The sequence below is a fragment of the Anolis carolinensis genome, chromosome 4 (genome assembly GCF_035594765.1).
Source record: "Anolis carolinensis isolate JA03-04 chromosome 4, rAnoCar3.1.pri, whole genome shotgun sequence".
In the NCBI taxonomy this organism is placed as follows: domain Eukaryota; kingdom Metazoa; phylum Chordata; class Lepidosauria; order Squamata; family Dactyloidae; genus Anolis; species Anolis carolinensis.
The window spans coordinates 16,993,478-17,018,823 of NC_085844.1; the positions used below are offsets into that span (position 1 = coordinate 16,993,478).

General features: G+C 39.4%; 3 protein-coding genes across 17 annotated transcripts in view; 2 read left to right on the plus strand and 1 right to left on the minus strand.

Annotated features, from left to right (window-relative positions):
- mtss1 (MTSS I-BAR domain containing 1) overlaps positions 1 to 3,645 on the plus strand; it is a 164,603-nt gene extending 160,958 nt beyond the window's left edge. For all 13 annotated transcript variants that reach the window (XM_062980034.1, XM_062980030.1, XM_062980031.1 and 10 more), the window contains one exon: positions 350 to 3,645. In XM_062980034.1, coding sequence (XP_062836104.1) covers positions 350 to 1,047 — 698 coding nt within the window. In that variant the 3' untranslated portion in view covers positions 1,048 to 3,645. The remainder of the gene's footprint in view (positions 1 to 349) is intronic.
- Positions 3,646 to 5,254: 1,609 nt separating this feature from the next.
- On the minus strand, positions 5,255 to 11,575 carry ndufb9 (NADH:ubiquinone oxidoreductase subunit B9). Its single transcript, XM_003219398.4, has 4 exons — positions 11,417 to 11,575; positions 8,300 to 8,492; positions 6,570 to 6,683; positions 5,255 to 5,504 (listed from the first exon to the last, which is right to left on the minus strand). The coding sequence occupies exons 1-4, from the start codon at positions 11,500 to 11,502 to the stop codon at positions 5,373 to 5,375; spliced, it is 525 nt and encodes a 174-aa protein (XP_003219446.1). The 5' UTR covers positions 11,503 to 11,575; the 3' UTR covers positions 5,255 to 5,372.
- A 62-nt stretch (positions 11,576 to 11,637) lies between these two features.
- On the plus strand, positions 11,638 to 24,914 carry tatdn1 (TatD DNase domain containing 1). 3 transcript variants are annotated; one of them, XM_062980044.1, is made up of 12 exons: positions 11,638 to 11,833; positions 12,157 to 12,222; positions 15,270 to 15,319; positions 15,477 to 15,540; positions 18,150 to 18,293; positions 18,375 to 18,417; positions 20,187 to 20,272; positions 20,372 to 20,412; positions 21,910 to 21,986; positions 22,789 to 22,859; positions 23,431 to 23,557; positions 24,749 to 24,914. In XM_062980044.1, the coding sequence occupies exons 1-12, from the start codon at positions 11,812 to 11,814 to the stop codon at positions 24,849 to 24,851; spliced, it is 894 nt and encodes a 297-aa protein (XP_062836114.1). In that variant the 5' UTR covers positions 11,638 to 11,811; the 3' UTR covers positions 24,852 to 24,914. The 3 variants fall into 3 exon arrangements, with proteins under 3 accessions (XP_062836114.1, XP_062836115.1, XP_062836116.1); XM_062980045.1 differs by lacking the exon at positions 15,477 to 15,540 and having other exon boundaries at positions 11,811 to 11,833; XM_062980046.1 differs by lacking the exons at positions 11,638 to 11,833; positions 12,157 to 12,222; positions 15,270 to 15,319; positions 15,477 to 15,540; positions 18,375 to 18,417 and having other exon boundaries at positions 18,155 to 18,293.
- The last annotated feature ends 432 nt before the right edge of the window (positions 24,915 to 25,346 follow it).

Sequence of the window (25,346 nt, forward strand, 5' to 3'; positions counted from 1 at the left end):
GTATCTAAACCAGACATGGGCAAACTTTGGTCCTCCAGGTGTTTTGGACTTCAACTCCCACAATTCCTGACAGCTGGTAGGCTGTTAGGAACTGTGGGAGTTGAAGTCCAAAACACCTGGAGGGCTCAAGTTTGCCCATGCCTGGTTTAAAATGTCCAGTTTGAATGGTTCAGGGAAGTTTAGAGCCACAAGTCAGGTGATCTCTCATCTGGGCCATTGGAGCAAGCATTACAGTCCCATCTCTTCCTTTGTTGCATTCAGGTAGAATGGCCACTAAAGGAGTACAAAAACATTATCAAACTGTCTTGCTTTCTCGAAGCTTCTTTTCTTAACTTTTTCCACCCCTCAGTTTCAGATTACGACTACTTTTCCGTCAGTGGTGACCAGGAGCCAGAACAGCAAGAGTTTGACAAGTCTTCAACGATTCCAAGGAACAGTGACATCAGCCAGTCGTACCGCCGCATGTTTCATGCCAAGCGCCCTGCTTCTACTGCAGGCCTCCCGACCACGCTGGGGCCCGTGATGGTGACCCCAGGCGTAGCCACCATCCGACGGACCCCTTCCACTAAACCGGCCGTCAGACGTGGGACTATCGGGGCAGGGCCAATCCCCATTAAGACCCCTGTGATTCCGGTCAAGACACCAACTGTTCCAGACATGCCAGGAGGACTACCCAGCTTGCCGGCTGGAGCAGAAGAAAGCCCTGAGCTTTCTAGTCCTGAGGCAGGAAGCAGCAGCAGCAGTGGCCAAGCAGTTGTGGGCACATCCTCAACATGGAGCAGTCAAGCGTCTGTCAACCCTCCCGGTGTGAGCCCAAAGCCAAATGTCACAGAGGAGCTGAGACAGACCACTACTGAAAGTGAGGGAGAGGAAAATGAAAGGGGGAGCCCAGGCCTCACTGCTCCCCCTTGCCAGCCAGCCCCGCAGTTGGGAGCCCAAAATGCCAGTGAGGCCCCGCAAGGTGAGGATATGCTGAATGCGATTCGCCGCGGTGTCAAGCTGAAGAAGACTACCACGAACGACCGGTCAGCACCTCGCATTTCTTAGAGGCTGGACCACTGCCAGTTACCATCTTCACAGAGACTCGAACTACCTGATGAAAACGTCTTTTGTCTCTCTATTCATTCCACTGTACAATCAAGGTTTTGTAGAATGCTCAGTAACAGATAGATGGAGACGTTCTATAAAGTGGAGGGAGGGAGGGAGGGAGGGAATTTGCAAACTAAAATCATTAAGGAGCAATGTTTTCCCATCTCCTAAGTTTCTCCTCCTTCCCCATTTTTTTTTGTAAATATGAATTTCTTTTTCTTGCCTGCTTTTATAAAAAAAAATCAGCGTTCCCCTTTTAATTTTTTTTCTGAATGTGCCAAATCCCATTTAACCTTTTTATATATCTCTTTGTAAAAGTTTTACATTGCATAGGAGAAAGATTACAGTAAGCGTGAAGTAGCTTAAACTTCAGCAAGAGGCGAGGGAAGTTGCCATGCATTCTCACCCTTGCGGGGTTGTAATAAATCCCTTGCAATAGTGAGGATCTCGAAACCAGTCGTTACTTTACTGTACAAAGGACAAAGCGAGACATAGGTCCTCCGTGAAGTTCAGCGATAAATTGTTTTTGTTTCAAAAGCAGGAAACAGCAGCTGATTGGCTAAAGCAATATATATAGTGGAAGAGAGAGCAAAGCCTGTAACTGGTTAGTGTTTAGGGGGTTAGGAAAATGGGAGGACTTAACTGTTGCACAAAAGTAGCCTAGCAGTAGCTTCATGGTAAACGCGTCCAGATAAGCCATATTGTATTGCAGTGTTTGTTTAAATAGGGTGTTTAAAAGATTTTGGGGTGCTGTCCACTAGGAACTTCTCCTGCAATGGTCCCCATTGGGTAGTACAAGATTTCTTGCCCAGGAAAAGCCACTGTGGACTGCTCCCTGGTTTTCTTTTTTTACTTTAAATATTTTTCCCTTTTCTTCAGAATATCAAAAGCAACATCTTCAGTTAGCTCACCCCATCTTATAGACTTAAAAAGAGATTTTCTTGCTTCACTTTTTGTTCCTTTAGGAAAATGACAATATACATTTACAAGTGAAGACAGAAATGTGTTTGTTGTTGAGAGAGAGAGAGAAAGAAAGAAAGAAATACCAGGGAGTTCTTCATTATAACTTTATACCTTCTACTGGCTGCGCCCAGCAGGCTGGGCAGCTAAAGAAACAAACAGGAAAAGCCCCAAATAGTTTTGAGGAAACAACTCATAAAGCTGTTGGGCAACTAGCTGGGAGTCCCAGTCAAACTACAAACATTTCTTTTCAAGGGGCCTGTTTTTCTTAAGTGGCATTTTGGATTGGCTTTTCCTAAACACTTCAAGATTATGGGGACATGGGTGGGATGGGATGATACTTTTTGATTTTATTTATCAGAGGGAGGGGATTGACCACTGCATTCTTTTTTATTGTTCTCAGCAACGTATTTTGGGGGGGAAAGCTGTTAATACATTTATAGGTGGGGGTTTTGTTTTCTTAAAATGAAAAAAATATTGCTGTGATATATCCACTTCACAGGAGGTCGGTCGAAACGTGCATAACTCAGGCACCACAGGCGTTCCAGTTTTGTGATTTTTTAGAACATTCTGCAATCTTAAACGGATACCTTCTGCCTTATCTCTACTATGGGCAATGCAAGCGGTATTACAGACAACAGACCTGTTGTGTGTTTGCAGTTGCGAAGGCGCAACCTGCAGTGGAAGGAGCTAGGTCTTGTGTATGCGCACAATCTACTCTTCCATGGACACTCTGGAGACTCTTTTTGGCTGCCATCTTGCCTACATAACCTCTTTATTGCTTTAAATACATAACTGCATTGGATGTGAAACGTATCGTAAAACTGTTATAGTCACTGTGTTCTATATACATTTACACTGCTGTGGTTGCTTAACACTTTTTTATGTTATGGCTTCAGAAGCAAAACAAAAAAGCATGATCCCTAAAAGATAAGCTCCCCTTTCTTTAAAAAACAAGCTCCTTACTACAAAACATACACAGACACACATAAACACAAACAGCGGTGCCTGCGATACAAAAGCCCTATCGATCTTGATGAAATAGCGGATGCGTTCTGCAAATGATGCTTCAAGAGATTTTCATTCAACAAATTCTTTTTTAAAAATTGAACAAAGCTCAATTTGTTGGGCTCTTCTGTAACTCCCATTTACTTCACTGGGGCTTGGGCAGGAGGCATTCCTAATGAATTGCATCCAAAACTCATGTTTAGGAAACCTTTTGGATGCAGCTGTACCCAGAAGGGGCAGTTTCTTTAGTTCTTTAAGCACTAGAATTACCCTCAAGTTAAAATTTTTATTACACGGTTGCCAAAATTCAATGTTAAAACGTGACAAACCACTTTGGATATTTCTGTTGGGTCTATTTTTTTTCCTTTGTGTTCCTTGCCTATTGTAAAAGCAGTGTCACCGTTTAAAAATGTTTCTAATGGTAAGTTATTGTGGTTTAGTTGCTAGTTTGTAATGAGAGTTGACCTCTCTCCCATGCAGCGTTTTTGTTCTGAACTGCTATAAATAAAAATTGCTGTTAACTGTGTTGCCCTTCTACATTGTAATGATTGCTTCAGCCTATATTATAAATAAAGACCTGCTGATAAATGTCTTATTTTTGAGCTTTCACACACACACCCCAATTTGACAGATTGTTTGGGATTTCAGCTGCTGTCACATATAGGGTAAGAAACTACCATTTACCTTGATGCAGAAATAGACTATAATACTATTGCTCTGAAAACTATGAGCAGCACATTAGTATAGACTACCATAAAACATTTTCTCCTGATTAATGGTATCTTTCTATTTGTTGTAAGTTTGGTATGAAGGAACCAATGAACCCATAGCACATTTTTCTATGCAACTCATTCTTATCTCTTAGCAAAGCTTATTGGACAAAGTGGTTTCTACAAGAGCCCACCATACCACAATAACCCTGTTGCAAAGGCTTCTGGTATAGGATAGGTAAGCATTTCCATTTTGAAACAAACTGTTTCTGTGCTGCATTTATTTACTGCCTTTTTCAGAGCATACCACTTTTAACAAGAAGGATTCAGGCAAGTCTCTCCAAGTTAGCTGTTGACCTGCTGAACTTGGCCAGTGCAAATGGGAAAGAATCCCAAGAATTTACCAACATTAACATTCTTTTTATAGTCAGGAGGGAAAATACTTTGTTTTTTAAACCCTTACCAAAGGTGAACTGACAAAATTTCCCACCTTCAGTCCATTTGAGCTATTTAAATAGTGACCAAAAGGTTGACAGTAGTTTCATCTATTCAGCTTTGTGAGAACTCATTTCTGGTGTACAACTGAAATTATTATTTCAAAAACTACAATTTTAGTGACAATTTTGCTGACATTAATATTAGCGGGTAATGTTCTGTATTAATAATATTACACACTTATATCCCTGTCCAAATCCTACATTCTACTGGGATAATGCTTTCATTACTCCATAAATCCTGAACTGGTTCATAAATGCTAAAGTTACTTCATAATGTATTGTAAATCACAGTACATATAACCTTCCACTCTGCATCGGAAATAACTTGACTAGCAGTCCATGAATTCTAGCAGCTAAGAACTTTTAGATCAAATTAAATAGTTGATTCACACTACTGACACACCATTTCTACAGCTGGTGAATGATTAATATTTTTACCTTTTCCATCTTAATCCAAATACATGCATTCCCTCCCAATAAAGCACCTTGAACTTAGAAATTATTTTCTGAGACCACTGAATGCTCCCATTGGATAACAAGAGCTCCTGGAAATACTGTGTAGATGGTTCCACATTAGAATAAGACGGATGTACATGCAACCTTTGAATAGACAGTGGCCTGGAACATGAGGTTATTACTTTCAAGTGACCTGTGATTATGATACAGCTGTCAGGCAAAGCCAATAGATTTACAGTGGTATGCAAACCATTTAAACCTTAGAAAAGTCAATTGTGTAACTTCAGTTGGCGGCATTAAGAGTTCACAAAACAAACCTGGGGCTATGCTTTTCAGAAGACAGGTGGAGAGGTTATATATAACTCAGTATTCAGGCTCTCTTATCGGAGACACAACAGGGCCCTTGCTTGATTTGATAATACTCTACAGGAAGTGCTTATTCCACAGCACAAGTTGTCTTAGAAGCCAATTGTATTGCTGTGTCTCTTTTGAGAAAAAGCGGGATATAATAACAACTGCCCCAACACCACGGAGTCATATTCATGAGACTTTTATTGTGAATATCTGCTATAGTAACAGGTACGGACATAGTATTGGTAGACCAGAACCTTTTTTGTAGAAGATCCAGAATTTCCATATGGAAAGGAGCCATTTACATGGGACGCTCACGAGGCCTGGTTACATAATGCCACCACAGAGGAGGCAGGTGCCCCTCCTTGCGAGCTGGAGGCAGGGCTTCTGTCAAGGGGCCATCTGCAGGGGTTTCCTCCTGAAGCTGCTGAATCTAGAGATTAGAGAAAAGTCACCAAAGTCAATGACAAAATTGAGGGCCCCTTCACTCACCAGGCTGAACTCGCCTGGCATTTGCAGGAGACAGCCAAACTGTGACCTCCGGACTTAGGCACCACTCTCTGCTCCATGTGAAGAATGTACTGACAGACAGGGACCATCAAACAAGGCTTAGAATGTGACAAGGAATTTGCTTCAAATTGGGAGGTAGATAGCCTCACACTGAATTTAACTCGCATGTAAATCACGAGATTCTTCTGGACCTTTTCTAATAATGTATTACCATTAAGTGGTACTGAAACTGCAGAAAATGAACTAGTCCCAGAACAAACACTCAAGGAGTTTAGATATGAGGCAGAATAAGGGAAAAGTGGTTGCTGTGGTAAAACAGATAAAGGATTTATTCGAATCAACATAGTAAAAATAGTACACTACAAGCTCTACCCATGTTGTTTATGACAGAGGAAATATGTAACCCAAATGGGATATTTTGTACCTTTCAGAATGATTTTTCAAAATCAGTAAGAAAGTTCCTAGACTTCATAGCAGAAGCCAAGCAAAAAGCAAAGTCATTTGTTGTCATGTTGACCTATAGTTCACTGGGGCTAGGGGTACAAAACCACCACAAGGAAAAACCACAAATAAAAATAAAACACTATTTTAAATATGAGTAAACACCTCTCAAGGAATCTATAGACCCTCTAAAAAGTGACTGCAGAATTATGCTAAAGGATCTCAAGATACTGTATTAATCAGCCATGAATGCTCAAACCCTCAAAAGTAAAACTTAAATGTAGAAGACTATATATGGCTGATAGAAGACACCTCACCCCTTCAATGTGTCAGGGACCAGCACCATATTTGTGCCTATTGGTCACAACTGGAAATCTGCCATAAACCAACTCATTAGCTTGCAGACTGGCATTTGTCCACATATGAGCATTGTGACTAGTACTGTTTTAAATGGTACTGGATTCTTGTTTCTTGTTTCCTTTAAAGTTTTACAGAAAAATAAGTCCATGTAGCAGTATGTTTAGTTTACCACAGGAGTGATATATACCTCTTTTTCCCAGCTTTCCAGTCGCAATTTCTTCCACTGCTCTCTTTTGGCAAAGTAATCGGGATACATTGCCTTCTCAGAAGGATGCCACATGTCTAGGGCCCATTCAGGTACCTGTCAGATTGCAAAGCAAGCCAGAAATGAAGTATTGTACCTACACACTGCAGACAAGAGGTTGTTTGACTGCTGAACATGCAAGACTTGCTATTTGTGCCTTTTTTTTCAGAGATTCCCCATACAATTTGATAGTGATCTGTAGATCTGCAGAATTTGACTGAAACCACAAACAGTTTAAACTGGTTTAAGGAAGAGGCCCCTGAATTTGAACACAATCCCCTTGTCAGCTTCATTTAAACTAAGATTAGATTGTATAACTTACTTTTTTAGAAAGAGGATTTCTCAATAAAATACTGGATCCAATAATTAGGAAAAGCATATGAGAATGCAGAGAAGTATACTATTCTGGTTTTGTACAGAATGAGTATTTAATACAGATACACACTGTACTCCCAACCAAGCTTAAAAAATTGGGAGAAAGGTTATAGCTCAGTAGTAGAGCCTCTGTACATGGGCCATTTCAGTTCAAATTCTAGTTTAACTGCATCAAACAGAAAGGCTGAGAGGGGTTTTAAAAACAGCTGCCAGAAAATACAGCTCTGGTGGGTCCTGGCATCATCAGAGTTTCCAGTCCAGAAGGCTAAGAAAGTAATGGGTCAGAGAAATCTCAGCACCTGAATCATCTGGCAAAACTACTTCCCTCTAACTAGCAGTGTGCCCTCACACTGAATATTCATTTGTCTCAGGAGCCAGCTGGCAGGAACTCTTAAGACTGTTCTGTCTTTATGATCATCAAGGTTCGAGTCACCCATTCAAATGGTCCTTTTACTAGCACGGTATAATCTTCACAAAGGAAATACAGAAGTAGATTCTTGGAATCCACTGGGGCTTGGCTCAAGAACTCTTCATGGATAGTAAAATCCATGGATGTTCAAGTCCCAAGGTTTGCATTTGGGAGAGGGGGATGGAATATTTTCAAGCTGGGGATGTTTGAATCTGTGAATACGAAGGGTGAACAGCTTAAGTTACAAGGCATTTAGCCTATTCTGCTAAAGAGTGTTCATACCTTAGCAAGATACAAAGTTCCACAATATTGAGCCATGGTAATTAAAGTATTGTCAAACTGCATTAATTCTACAGTGTAGAAACATCCTGCATCTCACTGCAGTTTTTTGCCTTGTATGATATTAGTCTTTGTATGTAACATTTGCACATTTTAAATAGGTTTGAATGGTTTTAACTATTCATTTTAAAATAACACTAGGTTTAATTCTATTTTATTGTTTATACTTTTTAGATCTTACACTTATTGTATTGTTTTTAGCACTGTTTTGAGTCTCTTTAACAGAGAAAAGGCATGAATCATCATCATCATCATCACCATCATTCTACACAGCATTTCTAAGCCCTGGGGATATTCTGGATATTTCTAATTGTTAACTGGGCAGCTCTAGTGAGACTTTTGTATTTCTGTGTAGTTTGGCCTTTCTTCTTTGTTTTTTAAGGGGTTAAGGGGCTTTCTAACTGTTCTATCTTTATTTTTTACTTTTTCACATTTCTAACCTATGTTAAAGGATTAATATTCATGATATGAAACTGTATTAAAAACTAACATACGGATGCATGCAAAATTTAAGAGAGGTTACTCATTGGCTCCCTAGTCTCATACAAACCTTGTAGCAGTCATATCTCTCATAAGAGGTGCCTCCTGGAGAATCAGGGAAGATGTATGGCTGTGGATGCTGTTTATCCCAAAATTCTTCTTCACCCGCCATCAACAGCTTGGTTGCTTTCACCATATCTTTTTCATTCTTGTGTTCATCAAAGCGTGCTCTCAGCAAGCAAGCAAAAAATCGGTACCGGTCCCTGATAAAAAACAAAGACAGTATACAAAAAGTAAACATAACAATCTGAAACTTAAATGCAGGCCTGATGAATAAATCATGGCATCTTGTTTTCCTCACACCTGGGAAAATAGGAATATCTATCAGACTTCTACACTTTCTTCATTGCGCTTCTTGTCAGAGCTCATCATGGCAATTGTGCACTAAACATTTACCCTCATTCAATAAACAAAACAACACAGAGCTTCAATCATAATCTGATTTAGGCTTTGCAATCTCCAGATGTATCTAATACTGATTATTGCTAAAATCAGTTTGTACATACATGAGCCCTTGATATCAGATCCTGTATCCTGAGTACCAAGATCCATGGATGCTAAAGTCCCATTATATTCAATGGTGTCCCTTATGCAAAATGGCAAAATCAAGGTTTGCTTTTGGGATATTTTAAAATATATATTTTCAAGTCATGGGTGGCTGAATCTGTGGATAAGAAAGGCAGAAGATAGCTATGGTGATTATTTGAAGGCAAAATAAATGGCCTTACATTGAAAAATAAACATTATAATAATGATTTAATCAGAAGTTACCCATTCTTTCCATGGGATCCTATGATTCTGCATCAAACCCCATAGGATACAAGAGACAGTGATCCAGGTTTATGTATTTATTTTGTTTCAAAAGCATTGCATAATAAATAAGTACAAGGGCTATCCAGAAAGTAGATTACGTTTTGGAATTAAAAATGAACAAAGTATAGGAGAAAACATTTATCATATGCAGTTGAAAGTCACATCCAAATACATCTCACATAGTTGCCATTCAAATCTAGGCACTTACCATGGTGATGAATGAGCTTTCCAACTCCTTCCCTACTAAATTCTGCCGCTTGTGTCCTCAACCACTTGTTTCCAACAATAGGGGCATGGCTGGCAATGCAGCGTTTTAGCGATGCTGCGCCGCTGCAGGAAGGGGTGACCGGCTGGTTGCGGATGCAAACGGCAGAATTTAGTGGGGAAGGAATTGCAAAGCTCATTCATCGCTATGGTAAGTGCCTAGATTTGAATGGCGACTACGTGAGATGTAGTATTTGGGTGTGGCTTTTAACTGCATATGGTAAATGTTTTCTCCTATACTTTGTTCATTTTAAATTCCAAAACGTAATCTACTTTCTGGATAATCCTCGTATAAAACTGATAAAATTGAGGGAACATGAACAGCTAAATAATTTTAGACCAAAAACGGGCAACAGTGACCGCATTGTCTGTAGCTTTAAACAGTTCTTCCCCCGTGCATGAGGCAGGACACTGTGGGCAAGTAGACAGATGCTGAGTTGTTTGCTCTGCGCCACAATCACATAAGGCAGAGGATTCTTCTAGATCAGTGGTTCTCAACCTGAGTCCCCAGGTGTTTTGGCCTACAACTCCCAGAAATCCCAGGCAGTTTACCAGCTGTTAGGATTTCTGGGAGTTGAAGGCCAAAATATCTGGGGACCCACAGGTTGAGAACCACTGTTCTAGGTAGTGCCATTTTGCCAGGTTGTCTTTTGATGAGTCGACTGCCAGAGTTCCCTCCTTTCACAATACTTCTGCCTCTTTTCAAATAATAATAATAATAATAATAATAATAATAACAACAACAACAACAACTTTATTTTTATACCCCGCCTCATCTCCCCAAAGGGGACTCAGGGCAGCTTACATGGAGCCAAGCCCGAATAAAAACAATAGCAATATAAAACACAACAATAGACAAAAAACATGCACAATTATAAAAATGTAAACATTAGCCAGTTAAAAACAAATGACAAGAACTAATAAAAACATGGATTAAAACGGAGAGGTTGTAAAAGTAGACTGGGTAAGGTGGACCATATGAATACTGTAAACACGAGGTGACTGATAAAGTGCTGCAAATTCTTGGAAGTGCAAATTGGGATGGGAATAGACCCTGTGTCTATATCAAGTTGACAAAGGTAAAAAGTGCAAACCGGTACAAGAATGGTCACAGATACAGATTGCTATGGGGATGAGCAATCTATATATATAAAAGAGTGATGGCATCAGGGCAGCGGACAAAACAACAAAACTACAGGCCCCCCAACCTCGAAATTTGACAACAAAACCCATCACTCACGGCTCTATATTGATACAACAAAAAGAAAAGAAAAATAAAGTCCTAATTACAGGGAGAGGAATAATAGTTTTTATCCAATTGCTGCCAGTTTAAAGGCTAAGCTCCGCCCACTTGGGCTCCTAGCAACCCACTCAACCCAGGGCACAGGCAGAGTTAGGCCTCACTTAGGCCTCTTCCACAGATTATCTAATTTGCACTGGATTATATGGCAGTGTAGACTCAAGGCCCTTCCACACTGCTATATAACCCATTTAGAATCTTATATTATCTGCTTTGAACTGGATTATCTTGACTCCACACTGCCATATAATCCACTTCAGTGTGCATACTAAACATAAAGACAGCCATACAATAGACATTCAATACCACCACTACCTCAACAATTTCTCACCAACACCACCAGACAACGCCACAGCAACGCGTGGCCGGGCACAGCTAGTCTTTATTTAAAGGCCTGAGTAAAGAGGCACGTTTTCAAGCTCTTTCTGAATGCTACCAGGGTGGGGGCTATATGCATGATTGCCAGATGTAGCTTAACTGAAGTGTCCTACGAATTTGAAATTTCTCAATGTGTTGAGGTGGTCAGTCAACTGGGACTCGAGCAACTGGCAAAAAAATCTCAAGCAACTGGCTGAAACCCTATGACAGGTTCGCCTTGGGCCCTTCATATTAGAAAGGCACACAATAACAATGGATGTATATATGGGGGGGGGGGAGCATAAGCCAAAGCGACACCGAATTGGGCGCCTCTGGGCTGGGAAAGATGTCGGCTGTAGCTTCGGGGGAGTTCGGGGTTTCAACGTGCCTCACCTGAAGATGCACCAGGACTCGAGATGCCGCAGCGCCCGCTTGTACAGCCGCAGGACTTTCTGCTGATGGGTCAGGTACGCCGCCATCTTGGCTGAGCCGCCACTTCTCCTTCAGCGAGGAGGAAAGGACGCCTCTGCCGCAAAGCGTGGCGGGAGGTTCCCGAGTTTGGTCCTCGGCGGCTCCCGTCTGCGAGGTGGAAACGTGAAGACGCGTATGTCCCGCTTCGGCTTCCATCCAATGTAGACAGAAGCAGACGCACGGCCATATAGAACAGAGCATAAGGAGCGAAAAGAAAATGAACTCTGAAGTAGAGGGCTTACACATCTAACTTTTGTATATACCTCTATGAGCTCTAGGAGAGAGATTGAGTGGAGGGGTTTTCGAACGGCGGCGTCATGAGCCGCTTCAAGTTCATTGGTGAGAACCGTTGCCGGGCAACCGAGTTGAAAGGGGGGCGCATTGGCGTCTATGGAAAGTGGCGTGGGACAATTTGGGCGAGGGTTTTTGAGTAGAAATACAATTATGGATCAAGATGGTTCCTCTATGGCAGGCCTGGGCCAGCTTGGGCCCTCCAGGTGTTTTGGACTCCAACTCCCACAATTCCTAACAGCCGGTAGGCTGTTAGGAATTGTGGGCGTTGGAGTCCAAAACACCTGGAGGGCCCAAGCTGGCCCAGGCCTGCCATAGAGGAACCACACCTGTATACTGAGGCTCCTAACGTACTTCCTTGCTTTTTCTAGATATTGGCATCAACTTAACCGATCCAATGTTCAGAGGCATCTACAGAGGGACTCAGAAACATCAAGGTAATCCTCCCTCCAGGTGCTTTGGACTTCAACTCCCACAATTCCTAACAGCCAAACGTCCCACTGCCTGGGAATGGATAGGCTGTGCTGATGTCTCTTTCTGCTGAAGAGGGGAGAGAGTGAGGAAGGAGGCTGTTCAGACCATCACATGAGCTGTCAGAGTTGGGTAGCAGTGAGTTTTCTGGGCTGTATGGCCATGTTCCAGAAGCATTCTAGTATATTCCCCTGTCTACTGAGTGTTGTTCTTTATTTACTGTCCTGATTTTAGAGTTTTTTAAATACTAGTAGCCGGATTTTGTTCATTTTCATGGTTTCCTCCTTTCTGCTGAAATTGTCCACATGCTTGTGGATTTCAATGGCTTCTCTGTATAGTCTGACATGGTGGTTGTTAGAGTGGTCCAGCATGTCTGTGTTCTCAAATAATCTGCTGTGTCTAGGTTGCTTCATCAAGTGCTCTGCTATGGCTGATTTCTCTAATTAGATTAGTCTGCAGTGCCTTTCATATTCCTTGATTCCAATGGCATAAAGAACAACACTCAAAAAGCAGGGGAATTCCAGACAGGAAACAATCGAGGTCAGCTAATACCTCCCAACAAAGGATTCTCCCAGGCAGGAATCAGCCAGGCTTTGAAGCTGCAAAGCTTTTCAATGCAAATCAAGGTGATTAATGGCAACATTCACACTTGCTTCCAACAGACAAGAGCTCTTTCTCCCACCCTGGTTCTTCCACAGATTTATAAAACCCCACTTGCCTAGTTTCCAACAGACCTCACAACCTCTGAGGATGCCTGCCATAGATGTGGGCGAAATGTCAGGAGGTAATGCTTCTGGAACATGGCCATACAGCACGGAAAACTCACAGCAATCCAGTGATTCCGGCCATGAAAGCCTTCAACAACACATTGTCATAGAGTTGTTTTGCAGTGGAATATGCTGTCTCGGAGTCTACTCTGGAAGTTTATCAGACTGATCGCCATCTGTCAGGAGTGCTTTGCTTGTATCTTCTTGCATCGTTGTGGTCTCGTTCAACTCTATGATTTTATGACTATTTATTTATTTATATCCCGCTTTTTCTCTCCATATGGAAACTCAAAGCGGCCCACAATCAAAAACATTACATTATACAAATCTACAATAATAAAACAGCATATCATTATATATTCTTTTATATTATCAATAGTAATTATGCTGCAACCACAGACCACTTACTACAATGCAACCTGAGCTCTGCCACGTGCACAATGGAAGACCTCCTTACAAGGACACCAGAGGCACTCCAAGGGGCCAGCTTCTGGCCAAAGGAAATCTTGTATAATGCCAAGTTTCTAACTTAGTTTGTGTTTTTAAATACATTACAACTGTATCCTCAATTCGCTTCTGACACGATAAATAAAATAGTAATAATATTTAATATATTAGTATTGCTGTATTACAATATTATATATTATTACATTATATTATTAGTATATTACATTATGTTATCAATATTGTTATATATAATGCATTATATTAATAGCATAGCAGAATATTAGTATTATATATTACTTTACTATACCACTATAATCCAATATTACAGTAGAGTCTCATTTATCCAACACTCGCTTATCCAACGTTCTGGATTATCCAACGCATTTTTGTAGTCAATGTTTTCAATATATCGTGATATTTTGGTGCTAAATTCATAAATACAGTAATTACTACATAACATTACTGCGTATTGAACTACTTTTTCTGCCAAAATTTGTTGTCTAACATGATGTTTTGGTGCTTCATTTGTAAAATCATAACCTAATTTGATGTTTAATAGGCTTTTCCTTAATGCCTCCTTATTATCCAACATATTCGCTTATCCAACATTCTGCCGGCCCGTTTATGTTGGATAAGTGAGACTCTACTGTATTAGTAATATTACATGTAATATATAATAGTTATATATTATTATATTGTACTATATTATTAAACCACAATATATATAATACACTACCAGTATATACTATTAGTAGTATATAATATATTGTACCATAAGTTGCAGTATAAAATATATTGCTTTTATTATTAATATATATATTAGTATTATTGCACTACAATGTTATTATGTCTATATATCATTATATTGTATATATTGAGGGGCAGGAGACATGATGGAGATGTGTCTTCCTGGCTGCCCTCTCTTCACTCTGTGGCCCCAGAGCGATAGACAATCTGGCTGCTCTGGTCTCCTGGGGGAAGGAAAAGATGGCTGCATTCTATTTATAGAGTGTACTCTCATTTCTACTTCTCCCTCAATTGAGTGGAGAACAGGTGCCTCCATGATCTGAATTGCCTCCATTCTTTGCTCTCCTCCCTCCTTATAAGCAGCACAGGAAGAGTTCATCTTGGAGCTTGGCCATTTTAGACAATGAAAGAGTGCATGATTGTGCCAGCAAAACTATGCATACAAGTAGAATGTGGACCATATTTTCTACTAAAAACCAATGGTTTCAGTAAATACACTTTGGTTTTCAAAGTGAGACAAATTTGGGCAAGTCTCCAGGTGGAGAGTACTCAGCAGTTAAAGATCAATCTCCACAAATGCCAATGTGCCCAAGAAGCTTTAATGGTAAACATGCATGTGATGGTTGCTTAAATATGCTGAATGTGTACTTAGGAAAATATGTATGAAGGCAGACAGCCATAACCCTCAAATTGCTTGAGTCGCATACAATTTGTGAACTGTAAGGGTTATATATTTTTGGGTAATACTATTTAAGGCCTTTCCAGACAGCACTTATATCCCAGGATCTGGTCCCAAGTTTTCTGTTTATCCCAGATTATCTAGCAGTGCGGACTCATAATCCAGTTTCAAGCAGAAAACCTGGGATCAGATCATGGGATATAGGGTCTGTCTGGAAGGGCCCTTAGTAACTCAAAATGGTTGACTATTGGCAAGTTGCAACAAGAAGGGAACTACCAGAGCAGCTGGTAGTAAATGGCTCAAAGGCAGACTGAAACATAATGGTTTGTTTTTAATTTTTTCAATATTGGATTTAACTGGCTATTTCTTCCAGATGACTTCCTAGATGTAGTGGACAGGGCAATCAAAACTGGTGTTAAAAAGGTAATGTTTTGGTTTTTAAAAATAATTTTACACAAAGTAATTTTCTCCATATTTTTGCTGCTTTAAACTGTAATTATTTATTTTATCCTTTAATACATGTTTTTTCAAGAACATTAATTACTATAACTACACTGAGACTACATTTTTTAAATTCCAGTTCATGATCACGGGTGGAAGTTTGCAAGATAGTAAAGATGCTCTGAAGCTGGCAGAAACAAATGGTATTTGTCTTTTATATGGGTTTGAATGAAATGTGCTCACTATCCCATAGTTAACATTCAGAATCGTTTGAACCAAGATTGGTTGAACATTGGAGTTGGCTTTAAAAAGTCATGAGTGGAAGGGAAATTATTACCAGTGTTTTTCTGAATGTTGTTCTGAATCACAAGTGAAATCCCAACATATATATTTGACAACAATATAGCCAATTATACATTAAATTTCACATATATGCACTGTATTCAAATTTCCAAGCACCCAATAAGATACCAGCACAGGACATGATTGCAGAATTCATCTGCCTATCCTGTTCTGTAGTTTTTCAGCATTCGAATAAAGTCCTAAAGCTTTAAATTAAAATACAAAATAGAAGCAAATGCATTATAGAAATTATGGTACAAAAGAACCTTTGTGTTCCCTCCTAAATACACAGTTGAAAATACCATTACTTTATTCAAAGCAAAAAGGGCCTAACTCCTTACTCTGGCAACTGCAGTGCTGTCCCTAGTCCAGTTATTCCCATTTCTGAAGTTAAAAAGCAAATACTGCTCTTTCCTTGGGATTCGCCACCCAATTGGCCTAACTCATAGAAACTACACAACTACAGTTCCAGTATTAGATGAAGACTTTATGTGTAAGGCCAAAGCTCGGAAAGGGTTTTTTTAGGGGGTGAGGGGATTAGAACATGCGGTCTGTAAAATTCTTGGAGATGTAGTCCTAAAATCTAACATTTCTAAGTGTTCTATTATTTGTGCAAGCTTAATGCAGGTGAATTAATATGGTCAGGAAGACTTCCATGTCATTTTACTTATCTATTGCTTATTACACTGTGGATCCCAATCCCAAATGGGGATCCCCTTTGCTCAGTATTGGGGCCACAATAATTTTGGCAACTATAGGTTTCTAAACACCACTCATTTACAGAAACCTGTTAGCAGCAAATGGGCAGTGTTTGCAGCAAACTCTGCAGAAAATGTTTCAGATGTACTCCAGAAAAAGAAAAATCAGTCTGTTTAGCAAGCCCTGCAAATGTTTTAAATATTTTATATTTGTACCTGTTTTTATACCTAGAGTCATGTAAAAATTTCTCTGACAGAAAGGAGGTTCAAGTGGAAAAACGTTTAAGAAGCCCTGCTCTAGTTAATATATAAAGCCCTTCCATGAGCAGAAGGACTTTCCGTGTGTAGTCTTGCCATGTTGAATGTAGGGCAGAGCTCCCATGTTTTAGTGTTCACAGATCCAGGGATAGAGAAATGTCCAGTTCCACCGGGTGGAACTCCACAAGTTTGCCTTCCTCATAGTTAGATGCACAGAACCTAGAGGTTTCCCTTTTACTCTCCAGCAGCCACTAAAAGAGCCTTGTCCTGTATTGAACCTGGCAACCCCCTAGTGGGATGCCATCTTTGGAACCCATTTTATTTGTTAAAGTAAATCAAGAATTAAAACACTGCCATCTGATAATTAGATGTATTTTGAGGGAGTGACTAGCTTAGAAATTGAATCAGTTATTCTTTTGTTGTTGGGAAGAATGACTGTTATCTTTCCATATGTTTTTGTCTGTGGTATCATCTGATTGTTTATTAATTTAAATATACGAATTGCAGCCTAACAGCAAGAGTTATTTACCCCTGTTCAAGTATGTACAATCTAATAGTTGTTTACCCTTGTATACATCTAGAATCATAGAGGTAGAAAAGATCACAAGGGCCATCCACTTCCATCCATCTGCCACCTGGTGGCATTGCATTGATCACTTCACCAGTGCCGATTTTGTTTTCTCCTCTGAATATTATACATTTGGAGGAGAAACATATTTCGTCTGGAGCTAGGGCTGTTTCAGCCATTATGAAGCGGCAGTTCTAGGATTGCTGTAATATATCAAATAAACAGAAAGCCATGGGCAATCCTAGTTTTGTGGCAGATGTACAAATGTGGTCATATATATTTGCATGCATATGGGTTTCATTTCACTTCACATTAGGTACCTCCAAAAATCTTAAGATGTATCTGTAAAATATGTGCCAAATGGTTCTACTTAAAAATAGTACTAAATGCAACTTTGTGTCTTTTAAAAGAATGATTTCAAATCAGATGTTTTTTCAGCTTTGTTTCACCACAAAAAGTTTTATGAGTCACTACTGCAGATGTTCACCCACATGGGCTGTCATAAAATTGTTATGCCCCATAATGAATGGCCTAGTATTGCCTTGAATTGCAATAACACCATTGAATTGCCAGTGAATGGCATTGCCTAGTTTTGAATCTGAATGCTTATTGAGTCTATCTGAAAGGACTAATGCTGTGCGCTTTCTCTGCCAGTTTCCAATTTGTGTATGTAAGAGTAATGCCAGCTTGTTTCATGGGGAAAACCACAAAGCATTTTGCATATGATATGCTGCAGACATTGAATTAAGATCTATGAAAAGTGCACAAAAGAGCGTTTTCAGCAGTAATCCACAGAAACATTTAAATGTTGCCTCTTCTTAATATTAGGCCCTGGAGATTGTCTTTCCTGCTTAAGCTTTAATGACGCATATGACACATTAAACCACTGCTTTAATGCCAATGCTATAGCAATAACAACTAACATTTTATGTCCCTTTCTTTTCAGATATGTTTTATAGTACTGTTGGCTGCCACCCTACCCGCTGTGGAGAATTTGAGCAGAATAACCCAGACCAGTATTTACAGGAGTTACAAGAGCTAGCTAAGAAAAACAAAGGAAAGGTCATTGCCATTGGGGAGTGTGGCTTGGGTAAGTATTAGCCAACCAGCTTGAGAAAGCAACCTTTTCACAACACTTTCAAAACCCAATAAGTTGTATTTCCTCTTCCAGATTTTGACAGATTAGAATTCTGCCCTAAAGACACCCAACTCAAGTAAGCTTTTAAAAAGTTTTTGTTATTCAGAATTTCCTCTTTCCAATGTCTTGCAGTGGGATTATTTTCTGTAGCAACTTGAAAGTACAGAATGGTTGTCTTTTCTTTCTAAAACAATTCATGTGAAAACCAAGGAGCAGCTGGCATTTTCCTTTTTTGGTAAATGATATACATGTCAATTAGCTGGAACCACTTGGTTCCATTTCCCATCCCATCCCCTACTCCACACATTTTTCTTGCTGTATTTAATGGGTAGGATAAAACAGCCATGCCTGTGTGTCAGGAAGCAAACAGTGTCAGTTTCCATCCCATGGATCTTTGGCACTGACCTGTTCAGCCTCTCTTTAAATATCTCCATTCTTCTGGGTTTTCCCCCCCTAAATTAGGTATGGCAAACTTTGGTCCTCCAGATGTTTTGGATGTCAACTCCCACAATTTCTAACAGCCTACCGGCTGTTGCAAAAAGAAAAGGGGTTATTATGGTGTGTATCTTTTTTGAAAAGAAAATGAATGGTGATCCCATACAGCCAATGTAGCCGTGTGTCCAGTTCCTCAGGATCTATGTGACACCACACACAAAAAAAGTCTGGAGCCCTTATAGCAAACATTGTATCTCCACCCCTTCTCTGCTCACTTTCTTTTCCTAAAAACTGCTTTGCGAAGAGTGGGACAGACTAACGTCAGATAAAATTGCCTTTGAATAGCACATCATGCTCCTCATAGGCTTCTGCGATGCTACTTGATGTTTGGAGGAAGACTTAAAATTGTAAGTCGCCTTGAGTCCCCTCGAGTGAGAAGGGTGGGTAGAAATGCTGTAAATAAAGTGCTTACATATGTGTCTGTCCAAATATTTGCATCCTTGATGACAGATCAGAAAAACGTTCTGACAAATTGATCATCATTTGCTTGATACTGTAATTATGACCTTCTGCATAGGGAGAGAACCAGCATCATTTTTGGCAGCAGTTGGTTAGCTAGGACCCTTTCACTGTCCAAAGGTAAACTGTAGTTCTGTAATATACCTGACATTTGCACAGCATAATGTGCAGCCACAACCTTCTGTTGCAAAATCCTATGTAAATAATGTTGCTTTTTCTCATTGCATTTGTATCTAAAGCCTAAAGGTTCTATATAGCCTTCAGAAGGATGGTTGGAGAGAGCAGTGGAGACTCTTATGAGCTATACCTATTTAGTAGCATCCAGATGCAGGCTACTGAACAACCTTCCATGTGTTCTCTGTAATATTTGGAAACAGTTTGATATAGAGATTGCACCTTATTTCATGTAGTTATTCCAATTCTAGGGTGGCCAGTACCCATTTGATCCACATAATAACAGCATTCAGAAGCCTCCAGTGGGTAGGTTGTAGCAATGGAATTAACTCCCCATAGAGGTCACTTTCCAGTGTTCTTTATAGCTTAGAAACAGTATGATATATATTGCATAGCTGCACAGGAACACGGTTTTTCATAGGAAATTAGAAAGAGAGAGCCAAGGGATGCTTTTGCAGCTTGTTTAGGTTATAAGAGGGTATCTCTACAGGGAAAAAACAGCATGATTCAGCCAAAGAAAAAGCACTTTTAACCTCTGCTAATTTCAGACACCCAACCTTCCTAATTTAATATAATGGGAAAGTTCATCTATCTTCCCACACACTGTGTGCAAATCTACCCCATGCATCTAATTTCTAAAACACTTGTTCTGTTTTTTGTCTCATTTAGATGACCCAAGATTGAAATTAAACATGCAAACATTCTGTTTTCTTTCAGGTATTTTGAGAAACAATTTGATTTGTCTGAACAAACAAAATTACCAATGTTTCTGCACTGTAGGAATTCACATACTGAATTCATAGGTTGGTGAAAGTCTTTTTCCTTGAGAAATTTAAAGAATTTTTAAGAATTGGGGGAAATATTTCATTGTGCTTTTAAAATTGAAAATATCGTTTTTGCAGATATTATGAGGCGAAACAAAGATAGAAGTGTGGGAGGAGTGGTAAGTGCAAAACCCAAACTTTGTTGTGTTTTCACTATCATTCTTTTTAGCAATACAGCTTTCTCCTATTGCTAAATATTTGCTTCCCATTATAGTCCTGAAGTCAAAAAAATCTGCAGACTGAACATGACATCAGCATTTTTTTCTTCATTTTTTTTTTCCAAAACACAACCTATGCGGTCTGAATTTCAGCCTGCCATTCTGAGTTTTGCAGTGTGGAGACTAGCTGAAATCCAAACTTAAATAGATGTCATTACAGACATTATGTACAGATTGTATTCAGTACAGGCTTCCTGAGAGATTTTGATTTTTGTTAAGCAGATTTATAGCTTTCACTCAACACTAACTGTAGATTTGAAAGACCTTAAACAGTTATCCCAGCCTTTGAAAAATTGAAAGCAAGGCTCGTGATTTGCATCTTTCTGGACCCTATTATATCCTTTCTCACTCCTATAACTGTATAAATATACCTTATTACCAGAGGTTTTCATACTTTATGACTCCATATTGCATCTGAAGTAATTTTAGAGCCAGAAAACTTGTGTACTAAAATAAAAACCAGTTAAGTCTTGAAGGTGCTTCCACATTTTTTTCTCTCGCTCTTCTTCCTTTTTATGCTCTAACATACAAACACAGCAACTTCTCTGAAAACAAATATTAAGTATTTGGGTAACTTTTAATAAGAAAAGCCTTTTTAATATGCACTCTTTATATTAACTTTTTGATATATTTGAAACTGCACAATTCTGTGGACTGTTTATTTTTCTAGAATAACATTTTGTATACTTTTATCTATAAGTTTTCCATCTGTACCTTTTAATTTGTGTAAGCTGCTTATAAAAACTATAAGCCTCTTTGTGAAAAATATAAGCTGCTTTGAGATATAAACACATTAAATTAATAATTATAGTATAGGACTAAATCCTAGGGTGGATTCTGACTAGAGTAGACCCATTGAATTAGTTAGGTTTTCCATGTGCTAACTCATTTGACAATTGATTCAATGGACCTGCTGTAGCTGAGATTAACCAAGAGGACTCCGGGCGTAATATTATAAAAGATGATGCTACTGTCATCAGCAGCCTCTCCTCTCCATTCTAGTGGAGACCTTAATCCTATCCTAGAATAAAAATACCAAATCCTCTATCAGGGCTTTAGTCTGGCAGTTGGTGAATTATACTGAATCAGGCTGCTAATCCTGTTATTTTGTATTAATTAGATTAAATCAAGAGCCTGGTCTTAACTGAATTGTTTGTCAGTCTGCAAAAGATTGCCTTATAGCACAACTATGATTGTTTGGCTTTTACCAATCCATTTTCCCACTGATGCCGATTAAATTTCTTATATAGCTTTTCAGTGTGTTCATTTGTCAAATTTCACTGAGAAAGACTGGCAAAACGGTCTGAGAGAGAGAGCTAAAATGAAGATTGAATACTTTTGATGCTTTCACAGTTACCTACCTTATAATCAGACATGCATATCATTGCTTTTTTTCAGGTCCACTCTTTCGACGGCACCAAAGAAGAAGCGGCAGCTATCATAGAGTTGGATCTTTATATAGGAATAAATGGCTGGTAAGTAATTTTAAGTATAATGGTGGAGATATTTAAAAACGCTAGGCTTTAAACCAGTGCTACTCAAGAGTGGTGGTCCCTGGATTGGGATCTCTCTATAGGCCATCAGCTGCTAGGTACAGAATTTCTCAGGAAAGAAACAACTACAGCCAATTGGGGGGGGGGGGGGGGAGAGGATGTACGATGCCAATCCCCCACATCCTCCTGTGAAGTATTGCTTTGACGAGTGTCTCCCTCACATTATGGCAAAATATGCTTCTTTTGCAATCCCAAGCAAGTAACACTGTGTGGACAGAAGAGATTTGACAGATCTTTGTCTGACCTAGCACAACTCTTTTTATAGGGAAAATTTCAATAGAGAAATGGCCAGAATAAAAAGAATAAGCGAGAACAAACACTTTTCACTCCCCCTCCCCACCAAAATGACCTTGAGACACTACTAAATGAAAGGCGTTACAAGCAACTGTATCTAAGGCCTACTTGCAACCTTAGGTGGGCTTTCACATTTCACAGAGAAATTAAAGCAGGATTCTTACTTGCAGAAGTCTGGGGAAACATACATGGAACTGGACTATACACGTCACTGTAATTATTACATTTAAGTTCAATTGATGCCGGTGCAACAGTTCAGTGCTTGTTGCACTTGCATAAAAAACAGCTTTGGTGCAAGAATGTCCATTGCGGTAGATCTAGGGATAAGAGCTATTGTATCAATCACATGAGGTCATACCTACACACATAACTTGAATAAATCAGAGCATTTTATCACATTTTAGAGCAATATTTCTTAAATTATTTCCAGTTCACTGAAAACAGAAGCCAATTTAGAAACAGTGAAGTCAATTCCAAGTGAAAGATTAATGATAGAGACAGGTATGTATGTATTTCAATCAGTATTTTGCAAAACATGCAGGTATCTGCTTTGCAGTTTTGAAAAGACTTACTTCTATAAAACTAAATGGAAGTTTCAGCTCAACATGATCCTGAAAAAGGAGAAACACTCCAAATAATTGGCAGTGCTGTAAGGAAGAAAGAATTCCCGAACATTTTCTGTTTCAAGGCAAGGGAGTTTGATAGTAGGTCATCTGTCTCCCCAATAGTAAAAATTATTTGCAATCTCTAAAATAGTATTGAGTTTTGGTGTTGCCTATCTACTTTTCTTTGAAATTCCTCAAATTATCTATTCTTCAGTAAATATAACCTTATAAAATGTTTCAGGCATAGGTTTCAGATTTTCAATGAGCTCTTTTAAGTAATCGCACAACCAGAACATGCCTAGAAAATATTTTTGAAATGTCTAGATTTAAAATGTACAACTTTTTAAAGTGTTTAAAAGGATAACAGTGTAGAATGGGAAGAAATGTCTTAGCTGATTAAGATTTGCAAAATGTCAATTTTTATAAAATGCTTGTAGTTCATTGACTGTTTCTTAAAATCAAATTAGATGCTCCCTGGTGTGGAGTGAAAAACACCCATGCTGGATCAAAATATGTAAAAACTATTTTTCCTACCAAAAAAAAGTGGGAAGCAGGCCACTGCTTGAAGGACAGAAACGAACCTTGCCATATCATGTGAGTATGCCATTTAAGGTGCACCAAGGTTTCTCTCCAGTTGACATCAGAGATAACTGCATCTCAGTGAGAATGGATGTGGGGGAGGGGGTCATAATGTATTTACATTCTATAACTTTAAATGGGACTTAGTCATTACTGCCTGTAAACAAAGCTTTTCATATAGGTAATGTAAGAATAGCAGTGATAACTTAAATAAGGCATACCTACTGGTTCTCTAAAGTAGATCCACTGATTTTAGAGTAGATTCACTGAGTCAATGGAACTTGCTGGCATATTACAAAGTTTCTATTGATTCAGTGAGAAGCCTTGCAAAATTAAGTGAAGCCAGAAAGCTGCAATTACTCTGAATGATAGTTTATACTTCCAACAATCATTTTCATAGAATCATAGAATAGTAGAGTTGGAAGAGACCTCATGGGCCATCCGGTCCAACCCCCTGCCAAGAAGCAGGAAATCGCATTCATAGCACCCCAGACAGATGGCCATCCAGCCTCTGTTTAAAAGCCTCCAAAGAAGGAGCCTCCACCACAGTCTGGGGGAGAGAGTTCCACTGCCAAATAGCCCTCACTGTGAGGAAGTTCTTCCTAATGTTCAGGTGGAATCTCCTTTCCTGTAGTTTGAAGCCATTGTTCCGTGTCCTAGTCTGCAGGGCAGCAGAAAACAAGCTTGCTCCCTCCTCCCTATGACTTCCCCTCACATATTTGTACATGGCTATCATGTCTCCTCTCAGCCTTCTCTTCTGCAGGCTAAACATGCCCAGTTCTTTAAGCCTCTCCTCATAGGGCTTGTTCTCCAGACCTTTTCCAACTATTTCACAAAGAATATGAAGATTCACCAGAATATCCATTTGTACCACATACAAAACTGTGGCTCATGCAGTACAGAAGCTTATATACGACATCCCCTTGCCTTATAGAAGAAAAGGATAGGGGGAATATACAAGCCCAGGGTGAGGCTAGGTTAATACAGTTTCTGCTCAAAGATAGTTCTGCATAATAGTTGCACATAGCCTCCCTTTATGTGTCTCTGTTGCACATATGTTTGAGTTTGGATGTCTTCTGGAATCCTATATACCAGTAGTATTTACCATGTTAAGAGTTTTCAAGTTACATATACACATAAGCAGTAAAATAATACCATAATCTCCCATAAACTGCACCATTTCTAAAACATCTGTTTCATTTTTAGCCAAATATTGGAAATACTAGCAGCAGTACGTGAAGAAGACCCATTAGAACTGGCCAACACTATGTACAACAACAGTATTAAGGTCTTCTTCCCAGATATGTAAAACAGTTTATGTATTATTATGTACCTAATGAATTTTGTTCATTAAACAAAAATATGGAAGTCCTCTGTTTGTAATCTGAAGCCGCTATTTAAAACGCATTCTTATAGGATGGGTGGGGTATAAATAGGTGGGAAGAATGTTTTAAAATAACCACTTTTCACAATACTGATACCAAACCAGACTTCATAATGACACTTATTTTAATTATTTACTTTCAGGTATTCTGATTATTTTAGTATCTCATGAGCTCAAGTGGATTAAGTCAATTTCAAGATTTATTTGTTATGGTCAGAAGGGCTCTGCCCACTGAAGGTGCTTCCCTCTAGATCACAGATTGCAGCCCTGAAGAGTGCTGCCCATTCGGGGCACATGGGCATCAACTGCTCATCTCTTCAGCAAGACCTTTCAGCCCCTTCGGGAGTTGGAGGTTGCAATAGAAAGCAGCTGACTGCAAAAGAGGGTGGGGGGAGGTTGCTTCTAGCAGCGTAGATACAG